The sequence below is a fragment of the Solanum stenotomum genome, chromosome 1 (assembly GCF_019186545.1).
Source record: "Solanum stenotomum isolate F172 chromosome 1, ASM1918654v1, whole genome shotgun sequence".
NCBI lineage: Eukaryota > Viridiplantae > Streptophyta > Magnoliopsida > Solanales > Solanaceae > Solanum > Solanum stenotomum.
This window is the reverse complement of record NC_064282.1, coordinates 100,584,392-100,604,955: the sequence shown is the minus strand read 5'-3', so window position 1 is coordinate 100,604,955 and position 20,564 is coordinate 100,584,392. Positions and strand designations below refer to the sequence as shown.

Genomic DNA, 20,564 nt, shown 5'->3' with positions numbered 1-20,564 from the left:
AGGCACCAGTAGTTAGGTGCAAACACATGCCATTGTAATTTGTGACAAGCAATAGTTGATAGTAACGACGCAATTTTATTTCTTAATAAAACTTATCAAGTAAGCATAATATTTGACCATGAAACCAAGCAATCTCCAACCCATCACTAGGGCCTTGCCATAGACCGGATATTGGTATCATCCAACTATCTCTCCCCCCGACACTTGCCAGACACATCATGTTATTCCTAAGAATCGAACTCATGACCTTAGCTTTGTTACCTACAATTATGAGGCGCCTTCCTGAGATGTCTCCCGCATGAAGCAAAGCAACTGATTCATGTGATTACTATTTGCGAACCAAAGGTCTCCGTACGTTAGACTAGACTGTCAGCATCAAGATTACAATATGGCAAAAGAGAATTGAAAAAAACCTTGTTTATCATTTGGTTATCCTATGTATGTTTTTAGTATGAAGTACTTTTGGAGAGTACCAACTTACATTTAATTTATTAATTTGCAAGAATATATTTGCTAATATTAGAGCATAGGTTTACATGAATTAAACTGGAACACGTAGTATATGCTCATTGAATAAATCAAATCTAAATACATGGGACTAAAGTACCAAGTATCACATCAACTGCTGCTAAATTCTAAGCTAATTATAGCCAAACCAACTATAAAATGAGAAATTATCTCTATATATTATATCGATTTCAGCTTTAAGCTCGACTCATATCATCATCACATCGGATAAAAAATTGTCAAGAACAAGTTTTAGTAAGGACTAGTAACTTGCTACATGTAAAGTACTTTGCATTTTTAAATAAGACAACTAACTATTAACACGAAAAGGAAATCCCAATGTTTTATGCATGATAAAATAAATCAGGAAAACAGGCACATTTGCCCTCAACAGTTCCACAGAATAAAATTTAACGAAAATCACTTATGAGCTACGGGTGGGGAATGCTCGGTATCCTATACACTCCCAGAGATGCATTGTTGATGAGATCACAATGGAGATAACACAAAGACAACCAAGTGAAGGAATAGTCCACGGTGGAGATACCCTGAGACGGGTAAGTGAAAGAACCAACGCGTAGGTGATGGTTAACCAGCAATGAACAAGCTTGTATGTTCGTTAGCAGTTTCCTGTACACTACGAGATCTTTTCTTCCAAAAATATTGATACCTCCAAGTACAGTTGGTAACACCTTGTGTATGTCCATTACAACTTGTACAATATGGTCACCCAGCACTGTTGGCAACTTCTGCAGCACGTTGTCTCATCATCTCCATAACAGCAGCCCGCCGCCGAGAATCAGCTTGCTGTTGCAGCCTCCGAAGATGTTCTTTCAAATCTCTGTGTGAATGGTAATAGAGTTGCAATTTTATGTTGTGAACAAGATTTAGCTGATATCAACACTGAGATTAACGAACCCAAGGGGAGACGGAAGGGGGAAGGGGGGTCAAGGGGATTGCAGCAACATTAAAAATTATTTATTTACCTCTATAATGACCTTTATTCCTATTACTACTGCTACTACCATCATCGACCTCAACCTAGTGTGGTTTGGCTTATAGAATTCTTAGTATGCATTTGACTCCATACGGAAACATTTCATTCCAGTATTTAATAACTTGTTTATTACTATTATCAATTGTTGTTGTTAATAAGTGATTACAAATGCCCACTTGTATACGGGAGCTTCTCCCAAAATTAATAAATTATTTACCTTACAAAAGAAGTGACTGCGAACACCTATACCGGGAAGTAATAGCCAACTGACCTACCACCAAGGCTCATAGCATAGTGGTATTGGTGGGAGTCTCCCACACAATAGGTGAGTGCGATTTCCACTCCATTCCCACTTCCCCTTCCCCAACCCCTAATAAAAAAAAAATTAAAAGTCAACTGACCTGCATCGTGGCACATGACACTCAGATACTTTGCAAGCACGGGCATGGAGCTGAAGAAGATACCACATTTTCTTACAGAGAACACAACCTCCTGAAGCACGTATTTTACACTGTATACCATGGCGGAAAAGCCCCTTAACTTTCCGACAGTTTGGATATTGACAATGAGAAGAGCGGCACTGAGATGCGTGCACCAAAAGGTCAAGCATCTTCCTAAGCTGTAGAGTCAAATCGCAAGATCATTTCAGACTTCATATGTAAGAATAACAAAGAGATTAGCATAGTAAAAATGAATGTTTTATCATATACAACCACAACCAGGGATACACGAGGTTAATGCCTAACCCTGTGATGCACTGCTTATCCTGATGATATGGAGTCGATATAGAAAGAGTTTACACTTGAAATTGACACCTTTGAACTGAGCCAAATACAAGTCTCCAGGGAGAGTTCATAAAAGTTTCTGAACAAAGTTCAGATGCTAAGAGCTTGTAGTCGTGGCACGAAAAGAATACTCACATATGCAGATGACATGTTCATATAAGTTAATGACCTGAATAGTTTCTGTAACTTTCAGTAGAACCAGTTAGGTGGCCATTTTTGGATTTGTTTCTGTGACATTTTATCTTGCAACTTTTAGGCATGTTAGTTAATATCTTACTAAAAAGTGGAAAGAATATCATCACATGTTCCAGAGAAGTATCAACAGTCTCCATGTAATGATTTGGGAGAAATTAAACATCTCAAAAGATATCATATTATTTCGATGGAGGATCTCCATTGCTTCTCCGCAGCAAGTTATGTTGACTCACAAGTCTTTTGGACTAAGGTGACTTGACAGACAACTTTAGCCCAAAGGTCATGAATAGACTAGAATATCATCAATGAACACTACCAAGACCTTGTCAAGATAACAGTTCAAAAACCACGTCCATTAGATCCATGAAAGCTACCAGAGCATTCGTTAACCAGAAGGACATAACAAAAGCTCATAAAGCTGAGAATATTCTCCTCTTATTTTTAACTGATGGCTTAAGGGGTGGGGGGTTGAGTGACAGAGAACAGCAAAAAACCACAACCAATATTAATGGCCAACGAAAATGCACCTGCAGAACTCGTTGTTGTCTAGCTTCTTTATTCTGAGCATCACGCTCAGCAATGGATGGGTGATGAGTTAACTTGTGAGGATGCTCAACTCCACCATCCTTCTGATAGCAAGCATTACATACATCATAATCAGGGCAAGTTTCACACCGCCAACCTTGACCTGTTTCTATGTCAAGATGACAAATATTGCAAGTTGTCACAAATGCTGGTGCAGTGGGATTATGAAGGTGGTAAAGGACCATCATTGAGGAATGTTTAGCACGCCGCAGGGTATCATATTGGTAATGGTTTCCTTGACAAAGGCTCAAAAATGCCTGCCTTGTATCAAAAAATTCACTCTCAAGAATTTCATCTGGATCCTTGGTATCAGCAGGTACGTCATCAATTTCAGTCTGCAAAAGTTATTCCTCAATCATCAAATTCTACAATATAGCAACACTTGCAAAACAAAACTTAAAAGAACTACTTACTGGATAAAGCATATGAATGTCCTTGTGATAGAGAGGATGCCTTTCTCTGGCTTCGAGTTTTTGCTCAACTTCATAGCACCTAAAGAATAGAAGTACAGCTAAATGTTACAAAGAAAAGACTAACATGCTAGAATAATAAGAGCTGTCATCCTCAAGCGGGCTCTCTTTCAAACTTATAAAGAATCTAGCAAAAAGAACTGCAATTGCAGATTATTTCTTCTTTTTTTCCCTTTCATGCAGAGTAATTAGTGAAGTTAACTTATTAATCAAATGTGTCTCTCTTTCTTAGGAAGACCATACAATCCACATAACTTATTAAGCACTACAGCCTAAGAAGAGATAGGAACACCAGGGAAAGTGGCCTTCTTCACAAGATACCCCTTGGATAGAAAAGTTAAGGTTATGGATCTTTGTATATGCTTTGTTTGAGCAGACCTGCATTCTGGAATCTCAACCTTCTATTCATCCAGCAAGGAGGCTTGCTAAGAAAGATTCATCTAATTTCATAGACACACTAAAAAAAACCTTAACAGCATCCCATTATAAGTCCAAAATGAGCTATTTTACAAAATTCATATCTTCTAAATACTTAGAGCATTACCACCACCTAAATGTCAAACTAGTTGGTCAAGATCAATAATTGTGTGCCTTTAGATCTTGTCTTTCTTGACTATGAATCAAGACAAAAGGTCGGATGTACTTGTTCAGGACAAGTCTACTTTTGGTCATTCTTGAAAAAACAGAATATGCATCCTCTATATCCATATTCCATTCCATGCTATTTGGGCCAAATTAAATAATGTATGCAATAATTTATCTTTTAAGACAATTAGAGAAATCTCTAAAATTCTAGATTCTCTAAATGTCACACGTATCTCTAAACTATTTTTTTCATTTAAACTTTACTAAAAATTTGTGGAAACCACGTGTATGCAAGTAGTATGCCAAAAAGAAGATAACCTACACCAAAATATGATCCTCAACAGAAGAAACCAAATCATCAACACAAATAGGTACCTTATGGGTACACCAAAAGAAACTAGAGACAAAAGACTATTTTGCAGATTTACAAAGTTTTGGACAACCCCTTCAAAAGTTCTATCTCTCTCTTTCCATATAACCACATAATGACTAAATGAGCAACACTCCAAGACCTTGAACTTCTCTTCCCCTTCCTGAAGGCCCAACTATGGAACGCCTTCTTCATTGTGCCCAACATCATCCATAGCAATCCAAACCAATCAAGGACCACCCGTCCACAATCGCTTAGCTGCTTGACAATGCAAAAGGCGATTGATCAACCTCTTCCTCAGATTTTCTACTATCAAAATCCCCCCCCNGACACTGTCCACAATCATATAGCAAATTGACAATACAAAAGGAGATGATCCACCTCTTTGCTCGAACCTCTGCGCATAAAGCACCAACATAGGTGATCCTCCTCTTCCTTAGATTTTCTGTTGTCAAAATCACTTCCCTCGTTACCAACCACACAAAGAAGTAAAGCTTCCTATGCACCCTGGGAAGTCGAACAGGAAATGTTGATCCCTCTCTCTCCGTAGTAACCTCTCATAATAAGATTTGACAATGAGCAAATCATCTCTATTCTCTTGCCATCTTCATACGTTGAATGCAACATGTGGTGTGTTCTCCCTGTACAAAAGTTCAACCAAGCTAGATATTCCTCAATCTCCCAGTCCAGTGGGTTCTTCCTAAATCTCAAATTCCAGTGAACTTCCCTCATGAATCATACAAATTTGTTGGATAGTCGGCTCTCTTTTCCAAGAAACTATATATATATATATATATATATGTTGGGAAGCACTTCCCTCAATCAATTCTCTCCATACTACATGTGCTCCCAAGATCTAACCCTGCTTCCGTTTCCCACCCTAAATGAAAATATTCCACTGAATTCTTCTCATCCCTTCATAATATACCCATCCATAAGTTGCACCCAAACGGGATTGAGATGTTTCTAGTCCTTCATCCCCCTTCCATCATACCACATTTTTCAGCAACCACCCCTCCATCTCATATCTCCAAATCCACTTCCCTGGCAGAACTCTGTTGAAAACATTCAGATTTTTTACTCCAACTCTACCCCCATTCCTTTGGAGATGTAACAACTCTCCGGTTCACAAAATGGAACTTCTTTATATCCTCCGTTGTATTCCATAGGAAGTTCCGTAAAAGTCTTTCCGGTCTATGTATCACGCTACCAGGAGCATGCGGAAGTGAAGACATAGAACAGCACCCCATTCACTTCTAACCCAACTAACATTACTCTTGAGAGATACCGAACCAGATGTAAGTGTACAAACGACTAAACATTAACATCACTTAGTAAATATCCTCTATATAAATCCTTTACTTCCATCCCATTTTCCATGTGAACGTTAGATCAATCTCATCTCCTTTTTAACACCTTCAATCATCATAATACCTATGTATGAGATGGAAAAACCATCTTAGATGACCTTCCCTCATTTTATCCTATATTACACTCACAACTTTTGCCAGATGAGACTATATCTAATCTGACTTACACTCAACAATATTTATTTTTTTTACAGTTTCATTTCTTTTTTTATATGTAGTCCTCCCCTGCTAAATGTCAACCTACCTCCTTTATTCGTACATGGGGACAGCTGTTTGGAGTTTAGATGTCGCTATTGTTTCCAATAAATGTGTGGAAAATCACCTATTGGGCATCAGCTGATTGTGCAATGCGCAGCATGCACAAATGGGAAACTATATTGCAAAGATTAGCAAGTTCATGATCAAGAATGAGTGGTCTAGTAAGGTTTGTCCTGCTTTGAGAAGACTATCATTTATGTTTAGTTCACAACCAGTGAAACTAAAAATGTTGTACCTTAGACAGCTCTGTTTCTGGAGCAAAAAGAAATGATGATTAATGTTGATTGCTTATTTGATTTTTGACATCCTCTACATTAACTTTTCTTTCACAATTTCAACATTGTACATTTGTACTGTGTGTTCTACCCTTGTTTACCTTACTTCAGCAACACAGGGTGCCTTTTAACATTACAAAGAAAAATATGAACCCCAAGGTTTTGGCAATTTTGGTTCATGAATATATAGCTAAGTGGTCACTTATAAATTAAGTCCCTTCGGATAATCAATCAGAAGACGGACAATGACACTTTGTTAAACAAGAAAAAAGACACTCCTGAGTACTTTTTGTCTAGCTCGTCTTTTCTCTGTTCCCATTTCAGATGAGAAGAAGATTACTTGTAGTTTATTCACTTTCAAGTGTGTAATAAGCACGACTCTTATTAGAAAAGTTTTACAACTCTTATAAATGAAATGAGAGAGGCAAGACTCATACTTGTCGCAAAGCTGAAAGTTCTTGCATTGTTTGCATACCCAACGATTACCGGATACCATCAGAATACAGCAATGAGTACACGCATGCTGCAAATGGACCATAATAAAATCTTCCTTCATTGGAGAAATAGTTTCACCAAGCTGCGACAAGTAGAAATTTGTGAGGACACAAAAGAATGTATACATAAAAGGAGGAGGTTGATAGTCCATCAGCTTTAAACAAAATAATTTTACAAATAGTCAGTGCTTGATAAGAGAGTAGCAATATATTCCAGAGGAGTATCTACAGAGGAAAAATACTAAATAGTTTAAATAGTTCAAAAGGCTGCAAGCCACAAACCGCGATGTATCTTTTGATGAATGCACAACACATATTAACAGCAAATCAGTCAACAAACATTCATAGAGGAAGTAGAAAGAAGGTTAGGAGTAAATAAAGTGTTTAAAGGCTAAAATTACTTTGTGCATTAGAAGTAGATAATTAGATGCATTTCCAGAATGATCAGATTAATAAAGATGTCTAGAGGATAAAATTACTTTGTGCATTAGAAGTATATCCTTAGTTGCATTTCCAGAAAGATCAGATTGACCAGATGCTTTAAGAGCTCTTTTTGATATGGTCTTCTTCATAGCCCCCTTCTTATGATGTTTCCTCCCATCTTCTTCTTGTTGAAGTTGAAAAATCATATCCTCTGCTGCACCAGGCCAATAGTCTCCATCAAAATAGGGCAGGCGAGCTGCAGTGATTTTAGCTTTACATTCACCCGTGGTGGTGAAGAAGTGGTCAAATAAATTTGTGAGATCCACAACAATCTTTTCCTTCACAGCTTTTCTTAACATTGATAAATACCTGAATATAAGAAAGTGATCTAGTCAAGAACATATACCCAAAAAGAACAACATTAACTCACCATATTAGAAGTTCATCAAAACAGATACCCAAGGATTTGATGAGACTGAAGGACACATTCTAAAAGAATAACATGTCAAAAAATTATTAAGCTCACCACTCTCTGAGTTTGTCAGATTTTGGGGTTTTCTGGATTTCTGGGTGGCAATATAATATATAATCTTCACCCTTCAGTGGAGGACAAGCCCATATATAGCAACTTGAGAAACCACGCTTTTTGCAATATTCTAAATATCCAATCTGGAATGATCAAAATATAATAAGAAAACTCTAAAAATCAGTAATACAGATAAAGAAATCAACAAAAAAAATCATGGCAGAAGAAGATCACCAAAATTTCATGGTACACATATGTGCGAAGAGCCTCGCCAGATGCAGCTTTGATCTCAGGCCTGAAATATTTGACAGAATCTAGATACGAGAGATAAACACGGCGATGATTTGGTTGTGCGCATTCAGATCCAAATTCCTGAACATACATGCCAAAGAGGCACACTTCTACACCCTCAATTTTCTGAAATAATAATAACACCTGAAGGATGCAACTTATTAGTCAGCACTCAAACCCTGATCACCTAATTGCAAGAGAAATGAGCTAAGAAATGACAGACAGAGATCTTATGACCAAATACTTGACCTAGCATCCTAAGACAATATAATAGTGTAACAGTTGCACAGAATTTATCTAGCCGATCTCAACTAGCTGATCGATTTGTTACACGTATCAAAGAATAATGAAAAGAATTAGTCCACCATTTTATTCCCAAGACAACCATACCAAAAATTAAGCTCCCAATCCAATTATTTACTTGCTTCACTGATGTTTAGGCTTCCCCCAAATAATCTCTTCACGACAGAGGTGGAGCTATTACAAAGTTCAAGGGTATTGAGGCAAAATTCAGGTCAGGGAAAAATGAACAAATATGGAGGGAACCAAAATAATTTTTTTACCTGTATAAGGCTCTCATCAAATGCACATCAGGAACACATAATGAGGCACACGTTAGTGACGTTACAGAGATGTCTCTCGTACCAATGATTTATCAAAAACAATGTCTCACAAACCAATAATCTGATCTACTTTAAACGTAAGAATATCCGGTATTAACACATTTCAATTTCACTCTAATCATTGCACTAAAAATATCAACAATTTTGTGACGACTGGATAGCATTTCAGAGAAACTAGTTACAAAAGTTTCTTAAAAATATTTAGTGCAAAAGAGATATGTTTCGATGACTGTTATTGCAAAACAATTGTGTTAGGTAAGATGTTTTCTGAACTCATTAAACTAGAAGTACAACCAACTATTATATAAACTTTCAACCAAACCCCTTATTGTATCTGAATGTTATACTATTATCCTTGAAAACATGCAATTCATTTAATACAAAAGCATTTACTATTTCTGTATAACTATAAGAAAATATACTTTAAAAAACAGAGTGAATAATAATTACATTTTGAAGAAAATAAAATAAGATTAGATTAATTCTAAAATATCATAACATAGTCGTATGATTAAGAAATATGAAGTTGGAAAAAAAAATAACTCAAGAAAAAGGATCTCAAAGTATAATCTAAAAGAATGTGGCTATCATAGAGACAAGTTTGGCTTGCTTTGGTTTGTTTCAAACAACAAAGACATCCAAAACTTTAATCTTTGTTTAATTCTGTTTTCACAACCAAACAACTCTCTTTTGTAGTAATCAAAAGAAGGGTCAAAGTGAACCTTTGATTTATATGGGAACTCCAGCGGATAGTTCTCTTCTTGAAAGACCTCAAGAAACCTTGATTTCACTTCTAACTTTTTGTCTACTGATGACACAACTCTTACAACAAGCCCTTCAGCACCGGGAACCTGGAAATAAAAAACATATGCAGAAGGTTAACTAAACATACATAAGTGAACAATTGCTGACGAACATATCAATAAACAGAACTTGGAAGAAACACCCGAACAAGACATCTTTTCAAAGAGGAAACAAATTTCTATATTTTATTAGGAAAATTTTTAAGCAATTGAGAGGGTGCAATCCACAAGCTAATTTATATCCCTACCCAGGATATGAATCAAAACTAATATTTGTCACAGTTCTTAATATTCTCTAAGATGAATGCCACATGAGGTTATCCAACTGTCTACAGGAAAACATAAAACTGTAAAATGTGAGGACAAGATATTTTACTCTTTTTTTCTGAAAAAGGAAGAGCAGATATATTACTTATGTCACTTTTCTTTAGAAGGCTGAAGCTGTTCCACGGTCTGGACTTGAGCATAAGCAACTATTCTGGTCAAAGTAGTGAATGCAGCATCCACCATAAATGGTCAAAGTAGTGAATGCAGCATCCACCATAAAGACCAGTGTGAGTTTTATGATGTTTAGAATGCCAATATTTATTATAGCATGACCTAGAACTGTTTTGGACTCTATTATATTGGGGAGGGTACTGCCTTGATGATGACTATCAATCAAAACTATATGCCCATTTACGTATCACAACAATGGATTTGGTGGCCACTAGTATCAATGTATCATTCTCTTATGTTAAACAACAAAACTTTAACATGCTGGCTGTAGTGTTCAAAATGCAAGACAATTGACTTACCTCATCATAACTTTTTCCTTCACGTTCTGCTCTTTTTTGTCTATCATCCTTCAAAACTTTATCTAATCGAACCTCAATATGATCACTGAGACATGTGCGAGGCAGATCTTTGGCTCCAAGAACAGCACTCTGTGGTAAGGGCTTACGCTCACCTCTTTCAACCTCTATAATATAACAATTGGGACAGGTATACTCGGCTTGCCCACCATCATTCCTCCTACCATTGAACAATGCACAAATCTGATGTTGCCAAGCTTCACACTTATCACATTGAACCCACTGCACAAAACAGCAACTTTTATTTTGACAAAACAATAAAACTATTCAAAATTCAGAACAATGAATAGAACATTGTGAGCAGCTGAAAAAAAAGTGTAGCGAAGGATTTTTCAATTAGTTTCTTCAAAACTGAGATCTTCTGAAGTAAATTCCAAAAGGTAAGACAAATACCCATTCTTCAGTTTCCTCATCATTTTTCTTTTTCTCCATCCTCGCCTTCGGAATAGTGGTCCCATCAACATTAATGGTGTCTCCACGAGCCTCATTATAGCATGGAATGCAAAAGTAGTGTCTAGTATCACCAGTTCCAATAGTATAATACATTGCATTTCGTTTAATACGAGCACCACATGGAGTACAATATATAGGTGGAGGTTCAAAATTTAGCTTCTCAACTGCACATAATTGACATGAATTTTCACTCATGGAATGTTCCATTGCTTGATTTTTTTCTGCTTTTGCTTTGGTCTGTCAAGTAAAAAAGAAATCAAAATCTCACTCCTTGAAATGATAATGTATACCGATCAGAAAATCAAATAAAAAAATGTCGGTAGAATATATGCCACAGATACTCATAATGCTGCAATGTTCTCTACCACGTACTGATGAAAGGTAAAACTAAAATTAAGGCTTTAAATGTCTTTTAAAACATCAATCACCAACTCATTTTAAAACACAGATAAAAGTGGCAGTAAATGTGTATGTTAGACAACTAACAATAGCATTCAAGACAGACCTGGCCAACCCATCGCCTCAGACCAATAATGTGTTCTCGGACTTGCTCTGGGGTGAATAATTCAGTCATTGATACACCCTTTATTGTAGGCTTCCCAGACTTAGATCCACTGGTGCTTTCAGAGGGTGCTGACGTATTTTCCTGTTTAGGCTGATCAATGTCCTTTTCAGTCTTAACATTTTCCTGTTTCACAAGACAAGCTGCATTACTTGATACAACAGAATCACCATCAGGCTTTCGAATGCAGGTACCATCCAAATTGTCATTTCGTATGTCAATACTCCTGGGACTGACTAGCACAGCCTTAGCAGGAATTTCCATCATTACGTCAGTGACTTCAGATTTCATTGCCACAGCATTGCCATGCTGTTCAATGAGCTGGGCATTTTGGGTAACATGAGACTCGCTGGCAGTAACTGACATAAAACAATTTTCAGTTTCCACGATAAGAGATTGAGAAGGTTGCTCAATCTTCGGCCGCTTAACAGAAAACTGTAAATCTTCTGTTTGAACTGGCACCGAACCCTGCTTGGCAGTCAACCTGGAAGCAATTTCACCGGCACCATAGGATCTACAAGTACCATTAGCAGAATTTGGCATATCAGAATTGCAGCCAGGACGAGCAACTTTCTGTTGTGCCCGTACAAATTTCCTGACAGGAATGCAAACAGGACAGTTTAGATCTCTGCAACGTCTATAGTGATTAATTAAGTCTCTTGTTGCAGGGCAACGAGGATATTGACACTCAAAGGTGCTGCATCGTTCCATATGCTTCACAAGTTTTTGAGCTTTTATGCAATTCTTCTCTGCACATTTCCCTTCAGGAGCAGAACATCCACGTGCATGAGTCAAAAACAATAGCCACTTCTGTTGATTGAAATACTGTCGTTCACGAGGAAGGTGATTAAATTTGCAGATGGAGCTGCTTGCGTTATTGGTGGCAACTGCTCTATTACCAACAGGTTGACCGATCGGTGATCTCTCAGTGCATAAATTATTTGGATGAGCTTCCTCTTTCCTGGAAGTTCTCTGACACAACTCCTCTTGCACATTTTGCTTATCTGAGAAGCTACCCGGTATTTGACTCCCATCTTGCGACTTGGAATACCATTGACCCTGAAATACTGCATCTGAATGAACCCCATTAGAGAAAAAGCTGAAACGACTCTTAGAATCAGTAACAAACTGTTGTGAATGCATTTGTTCTGAAGGCTGAGACACTGAAAAACAGATATCCTGATGACTAGACGAAGGAGGGAGCAACTGAGTACCTTTAGAATGGTCTTCAATAGAATTTGGCTGAAACTGATCTATGTCAGAGAACTGAAATTGCTCTGCATTGACCCGGGAATGTTGAGCTTCATCATGATTTCCAGGCTCAGACTTTACCTGAATACCAAGATCAGAAGGTAAAGAAGCTTGAGCAAAAGCATTGCTCCTTGACAAAGTTTGGTGCTGCTGATTTTGCAGCTTCTGTTGGGGTTGAGATTGAACAAGTTGATGTTGCTCCTGGAACTGCTGGGGAGGCAGTTGACAATGTTGATGCTGATAGGAAGATAAATGGTTATCTCCCAGTGAATGCTGGGACTGATAGTTCATCTTCGTTGACTGATCAACTGGTTGAACCTTTACATTTGGCATTTGCCCAGAGGCAGTCAAGTTTGACTGATTGGTAATCAACGGAGAGTTTGTTCTGGACATGGACTGTAAGGCTACAGCACCTGGTTTTTGATTATTCATGACCATTCCCACAGAAGAAACAGGAAGACACAAGTTTCCAGACCCCGAAGTATCTGCATGACTGATACCATATCTATCACCTGTCCAAAAAAAAAAACATTTTAAAAACTTCTCATATATAATTTGAAGCTTGAAACAATCAGACTGCAGGAGTTATTTTATCGGCACTTGTTGAAAGTGGGAGCACCTTGCATTAATGGTTGATGCTGTTGATCAAAATGCTGAGGCAATGACTTTGGGGAGTTCCCATACGTGGTTGCTGATATATATCCCTCAGATGCTAAACCATTCACCAAGTGCAAATTGTTTCCAATCATTCCAAGTCCCCCTCCATTCAGAGGCCCAGTTGACTGTCCATAGGATCTATTCTGAAATCCTGACCTGATTCCACCACCCACATGGCTGCCAACTGTATGCAGTATACGGCTGTTTTGAGCAGCAACATGCTGCTTTTGTTGCAGAGGCTGTGAAACATTCGTGGAATCAGCACTAGGAAGTGCAGCAATACTACTGGTTGAGTCCAAACTCAGGGAAGACTGTGTGCTAGTATTGCTATTCAAATTAGCACCACAACTGGCATTAAACCCAGGAGTGGGGATCATTTGGCTTGTCATTCTTTGCCCACTCATTGATGGTACCAAATTATTCCCACCCGAACTGACCAAGAAATTGGAAGTTGGCTGTTGATATCCATTTGTCAAACACCCTGCAAGGATAGGTACAAAGTGAAATAAATCCTTAAATAACCTAGAAAATAATAATACCATCAGCAGAACTAAAAGAAAAGCAGATGTACCACTGGAAGGCACATTAGCCATTGGCAAGAAGCTTCCAGTAGAGGATGCAATAGTACTCCCAGCAGCCATGGAACTGTCAACAGATGATGTTCCAATCAGGGCTGAATTCGCACTTTGTGTCATGCCTGGGGTTGGTATCATTGTACCAACGGAACCAGAAGAATTAACACGAGGGAATCGCTGGTTCTGGTTGTTCATCCGAAGGCTTTTAATCAGGACATGTAACCGGTTCTCCAAAGTTGCTGGATTCAAATACTCGTCCTAATAAAATGACAAGGAGCTAAGTTAACAAGCAAAATAAATAGAATGTATTGTTATCATAATACTTTCTAGGAGTCTTTTAGCTTTATTAGAGATTCTTATGCTAGTAGGAAATATAGAGAACTTCTAGTACTTCCATTTTTATTGTTGTTTTTGTATAATGTTGGCCTAAGATGAATTCAAATGGGGAATATCGTCAGTAGGATTCATATAGCCAACCCCAATGTGTTTGGGACTGAGGTGTTGTTAGCGTTGTCATAGTCTTTTCATCATAGTAGAAAGCCGTAAACAACTACATAAAGAACAGAACTGAAATAGCAAACCTTTGATGAAGCACTTTTAAACAAGCCCTCCTCCAAGCGTTTAACTATATCCATAACCTTCTTTGGAGGTTTCTCATGGGCTTGCTGCCGCTGCATTAGATACTCGTAGCTGAAAAGCAGCAATGTTTCAATACTCTCATCAGTTCTCACCATCATAAAACTTATCAGAATTGCAGTACAATCAATTTTATAAATAGTGGTTAAAAGATTCCAAGTGGATTTAGAAGAAAAATGAACAACACAGACAAGCATCTGTTGGGATAAGCTTAGCAGAGGAAACATGAAATTAATGAACATTTAGGCAGAAAATAAAACTATTTACTTGGCTCACAGAATATCCAGCCACTAAATGAATCATGGAGTCATTGAAAGCACACAAATAATGTAAGAAAATAAAAGCTCTGTACTTTGGCACACAGAAAATAGTCAAATACCCGCCTACCAAATTATATACTTCTTCATGTTATCAGCCAATAATTGGGAAAAATAAAAAAACAAACTGATCAATGGTAGCCCACGAATTGAATAAAATAAATACACACCAAAATGGACTGACCATACCATCAGCACAGTAAACATAAATTTACATGCATTCTAAAAGGGCTAGAACCTCCCAAAATCCATGAATCAACATAGTATATCCCATGCAATCAGAAAAGCAGATAGCACTCTCTGCAAACTTAAGCAGTTCATGAACAGTGCCTCAACGTTCTCTCCTTCATCCTTCTTTCATTGTAGTATTTAAATAGGAAAACCAATATTCTACCTATTACTTGTCCACTTTTAAATTGACACACCTATTAAGAAACAATAATTGACGTAGTGAATTTACCATTTTACCCCTGTTAATTATGAAGTGGATGAATTAATAACTTAATATTTTCAAGAAGTTCAGCCTCTTGCAAAGTAATTAATTGAGGGTATAATAGGTAAAATAAAATTGTCCTTTCTTGATTTGTCAAAATGGACAAGTAATTAGGGACAACTAAAAAAGGAAAAGTGGACAAGTAATTAGGGACAGAGCGAGTATTCACCCTAGAAGGATCTCACAATCAACAATTAAAATTTTACACTAACCTAGGCACCTCTCAAAATGTAAGCCAGAAGAGAGTCATAGGAGGCGCCAAGCAAAAGAATAAGTTACATATCAATCAAACAATTAATGATTCCTCCTCTGTCTTCCACTCTACTCGGTCACATTTCATTCAAATAATAAATAAATTGGCTTAAAAGGATGTTCTAAATCTAGAAAGCTAAGTTGCTCGGACTCGGGTGCGAGTGTTCGACACGGGTGTGGATCCGCATGTCGGATCATTCATGATCTAATTTTTAAGATTCGGGGATATGGATCTAGATACGGATACGGGAACTCGGCAAAAAACACCTAAAATCTAAAATTATACATAAATATGAGACATTATGGAAACTTACAATGTACCATCGAATGGATCTGGTCTAATTTTGATTAAATATTACTCTAATTTAAATAGAAACTATTTTTCTTTTTCTTTTTTTTTAAATGGTAATTGTTTCTATTTTTGTAGAACAGTACATAGGTTGTACTGAAACCCGTATTTACATAAGGAACTCTAATAATATCGACCTATCCCTATATTCCTATAATGAGTCTAAGACATCAATGATAGAGACGGTATCATTAAAGTAAATTTGATTACACCAAAAACACAGAGTCAAAATGCAATTCAATTTGAATCGAAACTATTTTTCATTTAAATGATACTCTAATTTTGATTTTATTTTTGATAAGAGGACTCCAAGGGACCTGGTCTCACTCATGTTATGGACCATTATCCAGGTCCAAATATTCAGCCAAATTTAGCCCAACATTTTCAAAATCAAATCTGGCCCAAAACCATGACCGACCGACCCACACCCTATTTCTCCAAACCCCCATGTTGCCCTCTTCTCCAATCACACATAGAATGAAGGAGCCAGAGAAACAAAACGAATGTGTGCTTAGCACGAGAGCTTTGGTACCACGCGAAGATTCTAGAAACTCCTCCACGGTACATTACTCTAATTTATCAGGAAAAATCCTTCGAAGGACACAAAGGACTAGTATAAATCACTATGTAGCAGAAAAATTGAAGGTATTTGTTTCCAATCTATTCAAATCTTTACTTTGAGATATCAAAATTTCAATTTTCTTCTCTAAATTGTTGGTCAACACACCCGATCTTGTTTGACCGGATCCGACACAGATCCCACACCCTTACCCGTGTCAGTGTCGTGTCGAAACAGGTGTGGCACTGAATTTGCCAAGTCCGAGTAACTTAGCTAGAAAGTTCTCTAACTATCACCTATCAAAAAATGAAGGTTCTCTAAGTATCATAGTCTGACTAAATGTCAAATGAGGAGTAATCAACATGATTTGTCACTATTGAGAGGCAATACATGGAAAACCCTAGGCAGACAAATGAACAAGATGCTACACTCTTCACTTTTAGTGTCGCACCCATGTCGACACGACATGGGTGTGGGTGTGGGATCCGTGTCTGATTTGGTCAACCAATTTTGGGTACTTTGACCAAAATTGACGGGGAAAGTCTTGATAATTTAATGATTTCTATAATCAATACAAAAACTAAGATGAAATTGAAGAAAATGGAATAGCTTTTATATAGAAATTTCTATGTCACTCCTTTTTTTTTTAATCTCCTTGCAGGATTCTCCTCAAGTACTCCACAAAATATCTCATAATTTAGGTTTTATAACTCTATTTTTAGATATTTTAATTTTTTTTAGGCAAATCCCCGCACCCGTATCCATACATGGATCTATATCCCCAACTCTTAAAAATTAGATCATGAAGGATTTGACCTCTAGATCCGCACCCGCATTGGACACCCGCACTCGAGTCCGAGCAACTTAGCTACACAGTTTATAGAACATACAATTTTCATATGACCTCTTGACATATTCTACAATAAAACAATATTTTCTTCTGAAGGTGAAGAAAAGCTAGTTATACGATATGGCTCATCAACTTTGACAAACTAGTCTTCACAATATTAATAAGTTGGTCACTGACGGCTTGCTACTTTAGTTTATCTACACCATCCAACTCTCACACCCCTCCCTGCCAAAGGCAACAGAATAATGGAAGGAAGACAACACCTTGGAGACATTTTAATGGATGCAAAGAACATACTTTCTTACATCTTATTTGATATAAAAATCCGAGCTTTCGAGAAATCAGGCTCCATATTTGGCACATTACTATGGACAACCGGATTTTGCATCTGCATAGAGAAAGGATTTCCACTCTGCTGGGGTAGCCCAGGAAGAGAAGTGCCACTTTGATTTGGAACCTGCCCTGAGATCTGCCCGGACATATGCTGCAAATTCATTTTTATCTTGTATCCTTCCAAAAAACATGTACTTCATAGCACAGACTATAAGCATTCCATCAAATAGATGAGAATCCCACACTTTCTCAGCTGGGTGGGCATATATTCATCAAACCATTTTGCCGTGAAATAAGTTTACAGTATCTGTAATACTGCAGTCAAAACAATACCAGGAAATAAGTTAAAGAGTGGTTTGCCTGATTGATCATTGCATATATAAGTACATGAGGTAACAAGACAATCAAAAAACCATAATACACTAGTACACATTGAATCTATATCAGTGGTGGTCACTGTCCGAAAGGAGCTTGCTAATTAGACAAAATCAATGTGAAAAAACCTTAAGAAGAAAAGACTGTCGGAATAAAATGATACAGCAAAAGAATGACACTAGCGACGAATATTGAATCCTCGACTCTACATTAAAAAACTGAGTGGTTTTTTCTCCTCAATTCAGTTCGGAAAAGAAATATATAGGTATAACAACAACGTACATTCTAATCTAATTCCACTTGCATTTTCAGACCCATGGATCAACAAATACACTCATCTATTAATAAAGCTAATATTACACTCCCCAAAATCCACTTGACTGAGTTCCTAACAATTCCAGCTTGACCACAACCAGACACCAAAATGAAAAGAAGAAGGGAGCAAGCTCTACCAACTAAAGACATGTTAAACCATTTTATTTTATATATCAACCAATTTTCAAGGTTTAGAAATTAGCAAATTACATTCTTTTCTGATTACACTGCATTTTCAGACTCATTGATCAACAAACTACACTCATCTATTCCGTGAAGCTAATATTACAATCCCTTACTTGATTAGGTTCCTAACATTTCCAGCTTGACCTTAGCCATACCCCAAAAAGAAAAGAACACTGGAACAAGCTCCACCAATTAACAACAAAAAAAACATACCCATTGAAATCCCACTTGTGGGATTTCAAGAGGATAGAGCTTACCTCAACCTTACCCTACCTCAAGGAAGTAAAGAGTTATGTTTCCAAAGTACCCTTGGTTCGAGTACAGCTATCTCCACCAACTAAAGATATGCTAAATCATTCTATTTTTATACATTAAAACCATTTTTTAAGTAAAACCAATACCTGAACAGACAAAAAACGCGAGTTTCTCAGTAAGGATACCAAAAGCCCTAATTTTTCCCAGCTAAAATCAGCTTTTGTATGAACAATAAAAACAACCAAACTACAACATGAGCATAAATCCAAACGCAACCACATATTATTAGCATTTTCAATTACATTACGACAATTCAGATACCGAATCTTCGAAATTCATAAAACATTACCAAATATTCGCTGTAATTCACCAACGTTCGATTGCAGCCGCCTCTAGCACAGAAGAGAATAAAATTAATCAAAATTAACGAGCCGTAGAGATCGACGACGACAGTAGATGCTTCGACGGAGGTGGAGATGACGGCGGCGGCGGTGGAGGTAGGCTGACGGTAGTTCCGATGAGGTAGATGCCGATAACCAAAAGAGAGTTAAGAATCGGGAGACGATTGAGTCAAAGGGTCGAATTTGGAAAGCTTCGGGTACGGAAGACTCATATATATCAGGGGTAGAAGAGTAATTTGACACATGACAATTTTTTCCTCTTTTATCATTTTTTTTTATGAACAATTACTTCATCCTTAACCTATAAGTTAATTCGTGATCTCGAAGTCAAATTCTTTTAATACATCTTTTTAAGGCGGATAACACCTTTGTTAATGTACTAATGTTTTTAATTGAGATTTAATACAAATTATTCGTATTTAATTTTCTATTCGTAGTAACAATTACATTATATGTGCATCAATAAATGTATAATATACATCATAACTTAAAAGGAAAAAACAAAATAAAACCCTACACTAATCTGTCTTATGTTCTCCGCCTCATCTTTGTTCATCTTCTCTATAACCACTCGCCCTTTCACTCTAAATTACCTTTTCTGAAATCTTAGATTCAACTCTTTTAGATTATTTACAACAAGTGCTAATACTATTTATTTAATATTTTTTAAAACGAATTTCAGATCCAAGCACAATTTCTAAAAGTATAAAATTATAAATGAGGTTCTTTGAATTTTACAAAAAATAATTATCCATTTTCGATAATTTTTCCTTACCATCAAAGGAAATCTTTTGCAAAGTTACTTTAACTTTAAAAAAATGCACCAATTTGACATTATTCTTATTATTGTATCTACACTAAATCTTTCTTCTTGAAATTAAAAAAATAATTGATAAAATTATATTTTATATATCCAATTTCATATTATTATTTTTCCTAGTCCTCCACATAAATGATGATGATGGTTTTTTAATCATCTCGAGACTCGCTAAGTTAATCAGAAAACTGTTAAAATTCAACACGCACACCCATACATAGTCAAACACAATATAATAACAAAGTAAGAACGTACCTTCAGACACAATTTTTCCAAGTACTGTGGAGAATCGTCTTCCCCTTGCACAAATTTTAATAATAAAGTGATAAAAACGAAATCCTAAGAATCCTCTAACATAAACTTATCACAATATATTTCGGATTGACGTAGTTACGATGTATTCTATATTATATAAACCAACAAGAAAAGGACTAACACGCAATACCTAATTGTACAACATATTGTATGGATTGTACTTTTATTTAGGCTTTGACAATTGCACTTTATAGCCAACAAG

General features: G+C 36.8%; 1 protein-coding gene across 3 annotated transcripts; it reads right to left on the bottom strand.

Annotated features, from left to right (window-relative positions):
* Window positions 1–660: 660 nt before the first annotated feature.
* Window positions 661–19,386, bottom strand: LOC125845825 (histone acetyltransferase HAC1-like). 3 transcript variants are annotated; one of them, XM_049525564.1, is made up of 18 exons: window positions 19,179–19,386; window positions 17,671–18,013; window positions 14,491–14,599; window positions 13,906–14,167; window positions 13,297–13,815; window positions 12,641–13,189; window positions 11,370–12,499; window positions 10,805–11,101; window positions 10,355–10,633; window positions 9,477–9,605; window positions 8,075–8,275; window positions 7,841–7,983; window positions 7,371–7,683; window positions 6,835–6,974; window positions 3,483–3,561; window positions 3,012–3,404; window positions 1,906–2,123; window positions 661–1,348 (listed from the first exon to the last, which is right to left on the bottom strand). In XM_049525564.1, exons 2-18 carry the CDS (start codon window positions 17,859–17,861, stop codon window positions 1,234–1,236), a joined length of 5,067 nt encoding a protein of 1,688 aa, XP_049381521.1. In that variant the 5' UTR covers window positions 17,862–18,013; window positions 19,179–19,386; the 3' UTR covers window positions 661–1,233. The 3 variants fall into 3 exon arrangements, with proteins under 3 accessions (XP_049381521.1, XP_049382219.1, XP_049382843.1); XM_049526262.1 differs by having other exon boundaries at window positions 11,370–12,493; XM_049526886.1 differs by lacking the exon at window positions 19,179–19,386 and having other exon boundaries at window positions 17,663–17,876.
* Between the last annotated feature and the right edge of the window lie 1,178 nt (window positions 19,387–20,564).

Excerpts from the sequence above, each read along its gene's own strand:
- LOC125845825 (XM_049525564.1), bottom strand. The coding sequence starts at position 17,861 with ATGAATTTGCAGCATATGTCCGGGCAGATCTCAGGGCAGGTTCCAAAT. Across the intron at positions 14,168-14,490 it reads TTAAAAGTGCTTCATCAAAG|GACGAGTATTTGAATCCAGC; the intron begins GTTTGCTATTTC and ends TCATTTTATTAG. Across the intron at positions 13,190-13,296 it reads GCATCAACCATTAATGCAAG|GTGATAGATATGGTATCAGT; the intron begins GTGCTCCCACTT and ends TTTTTTGGACAG.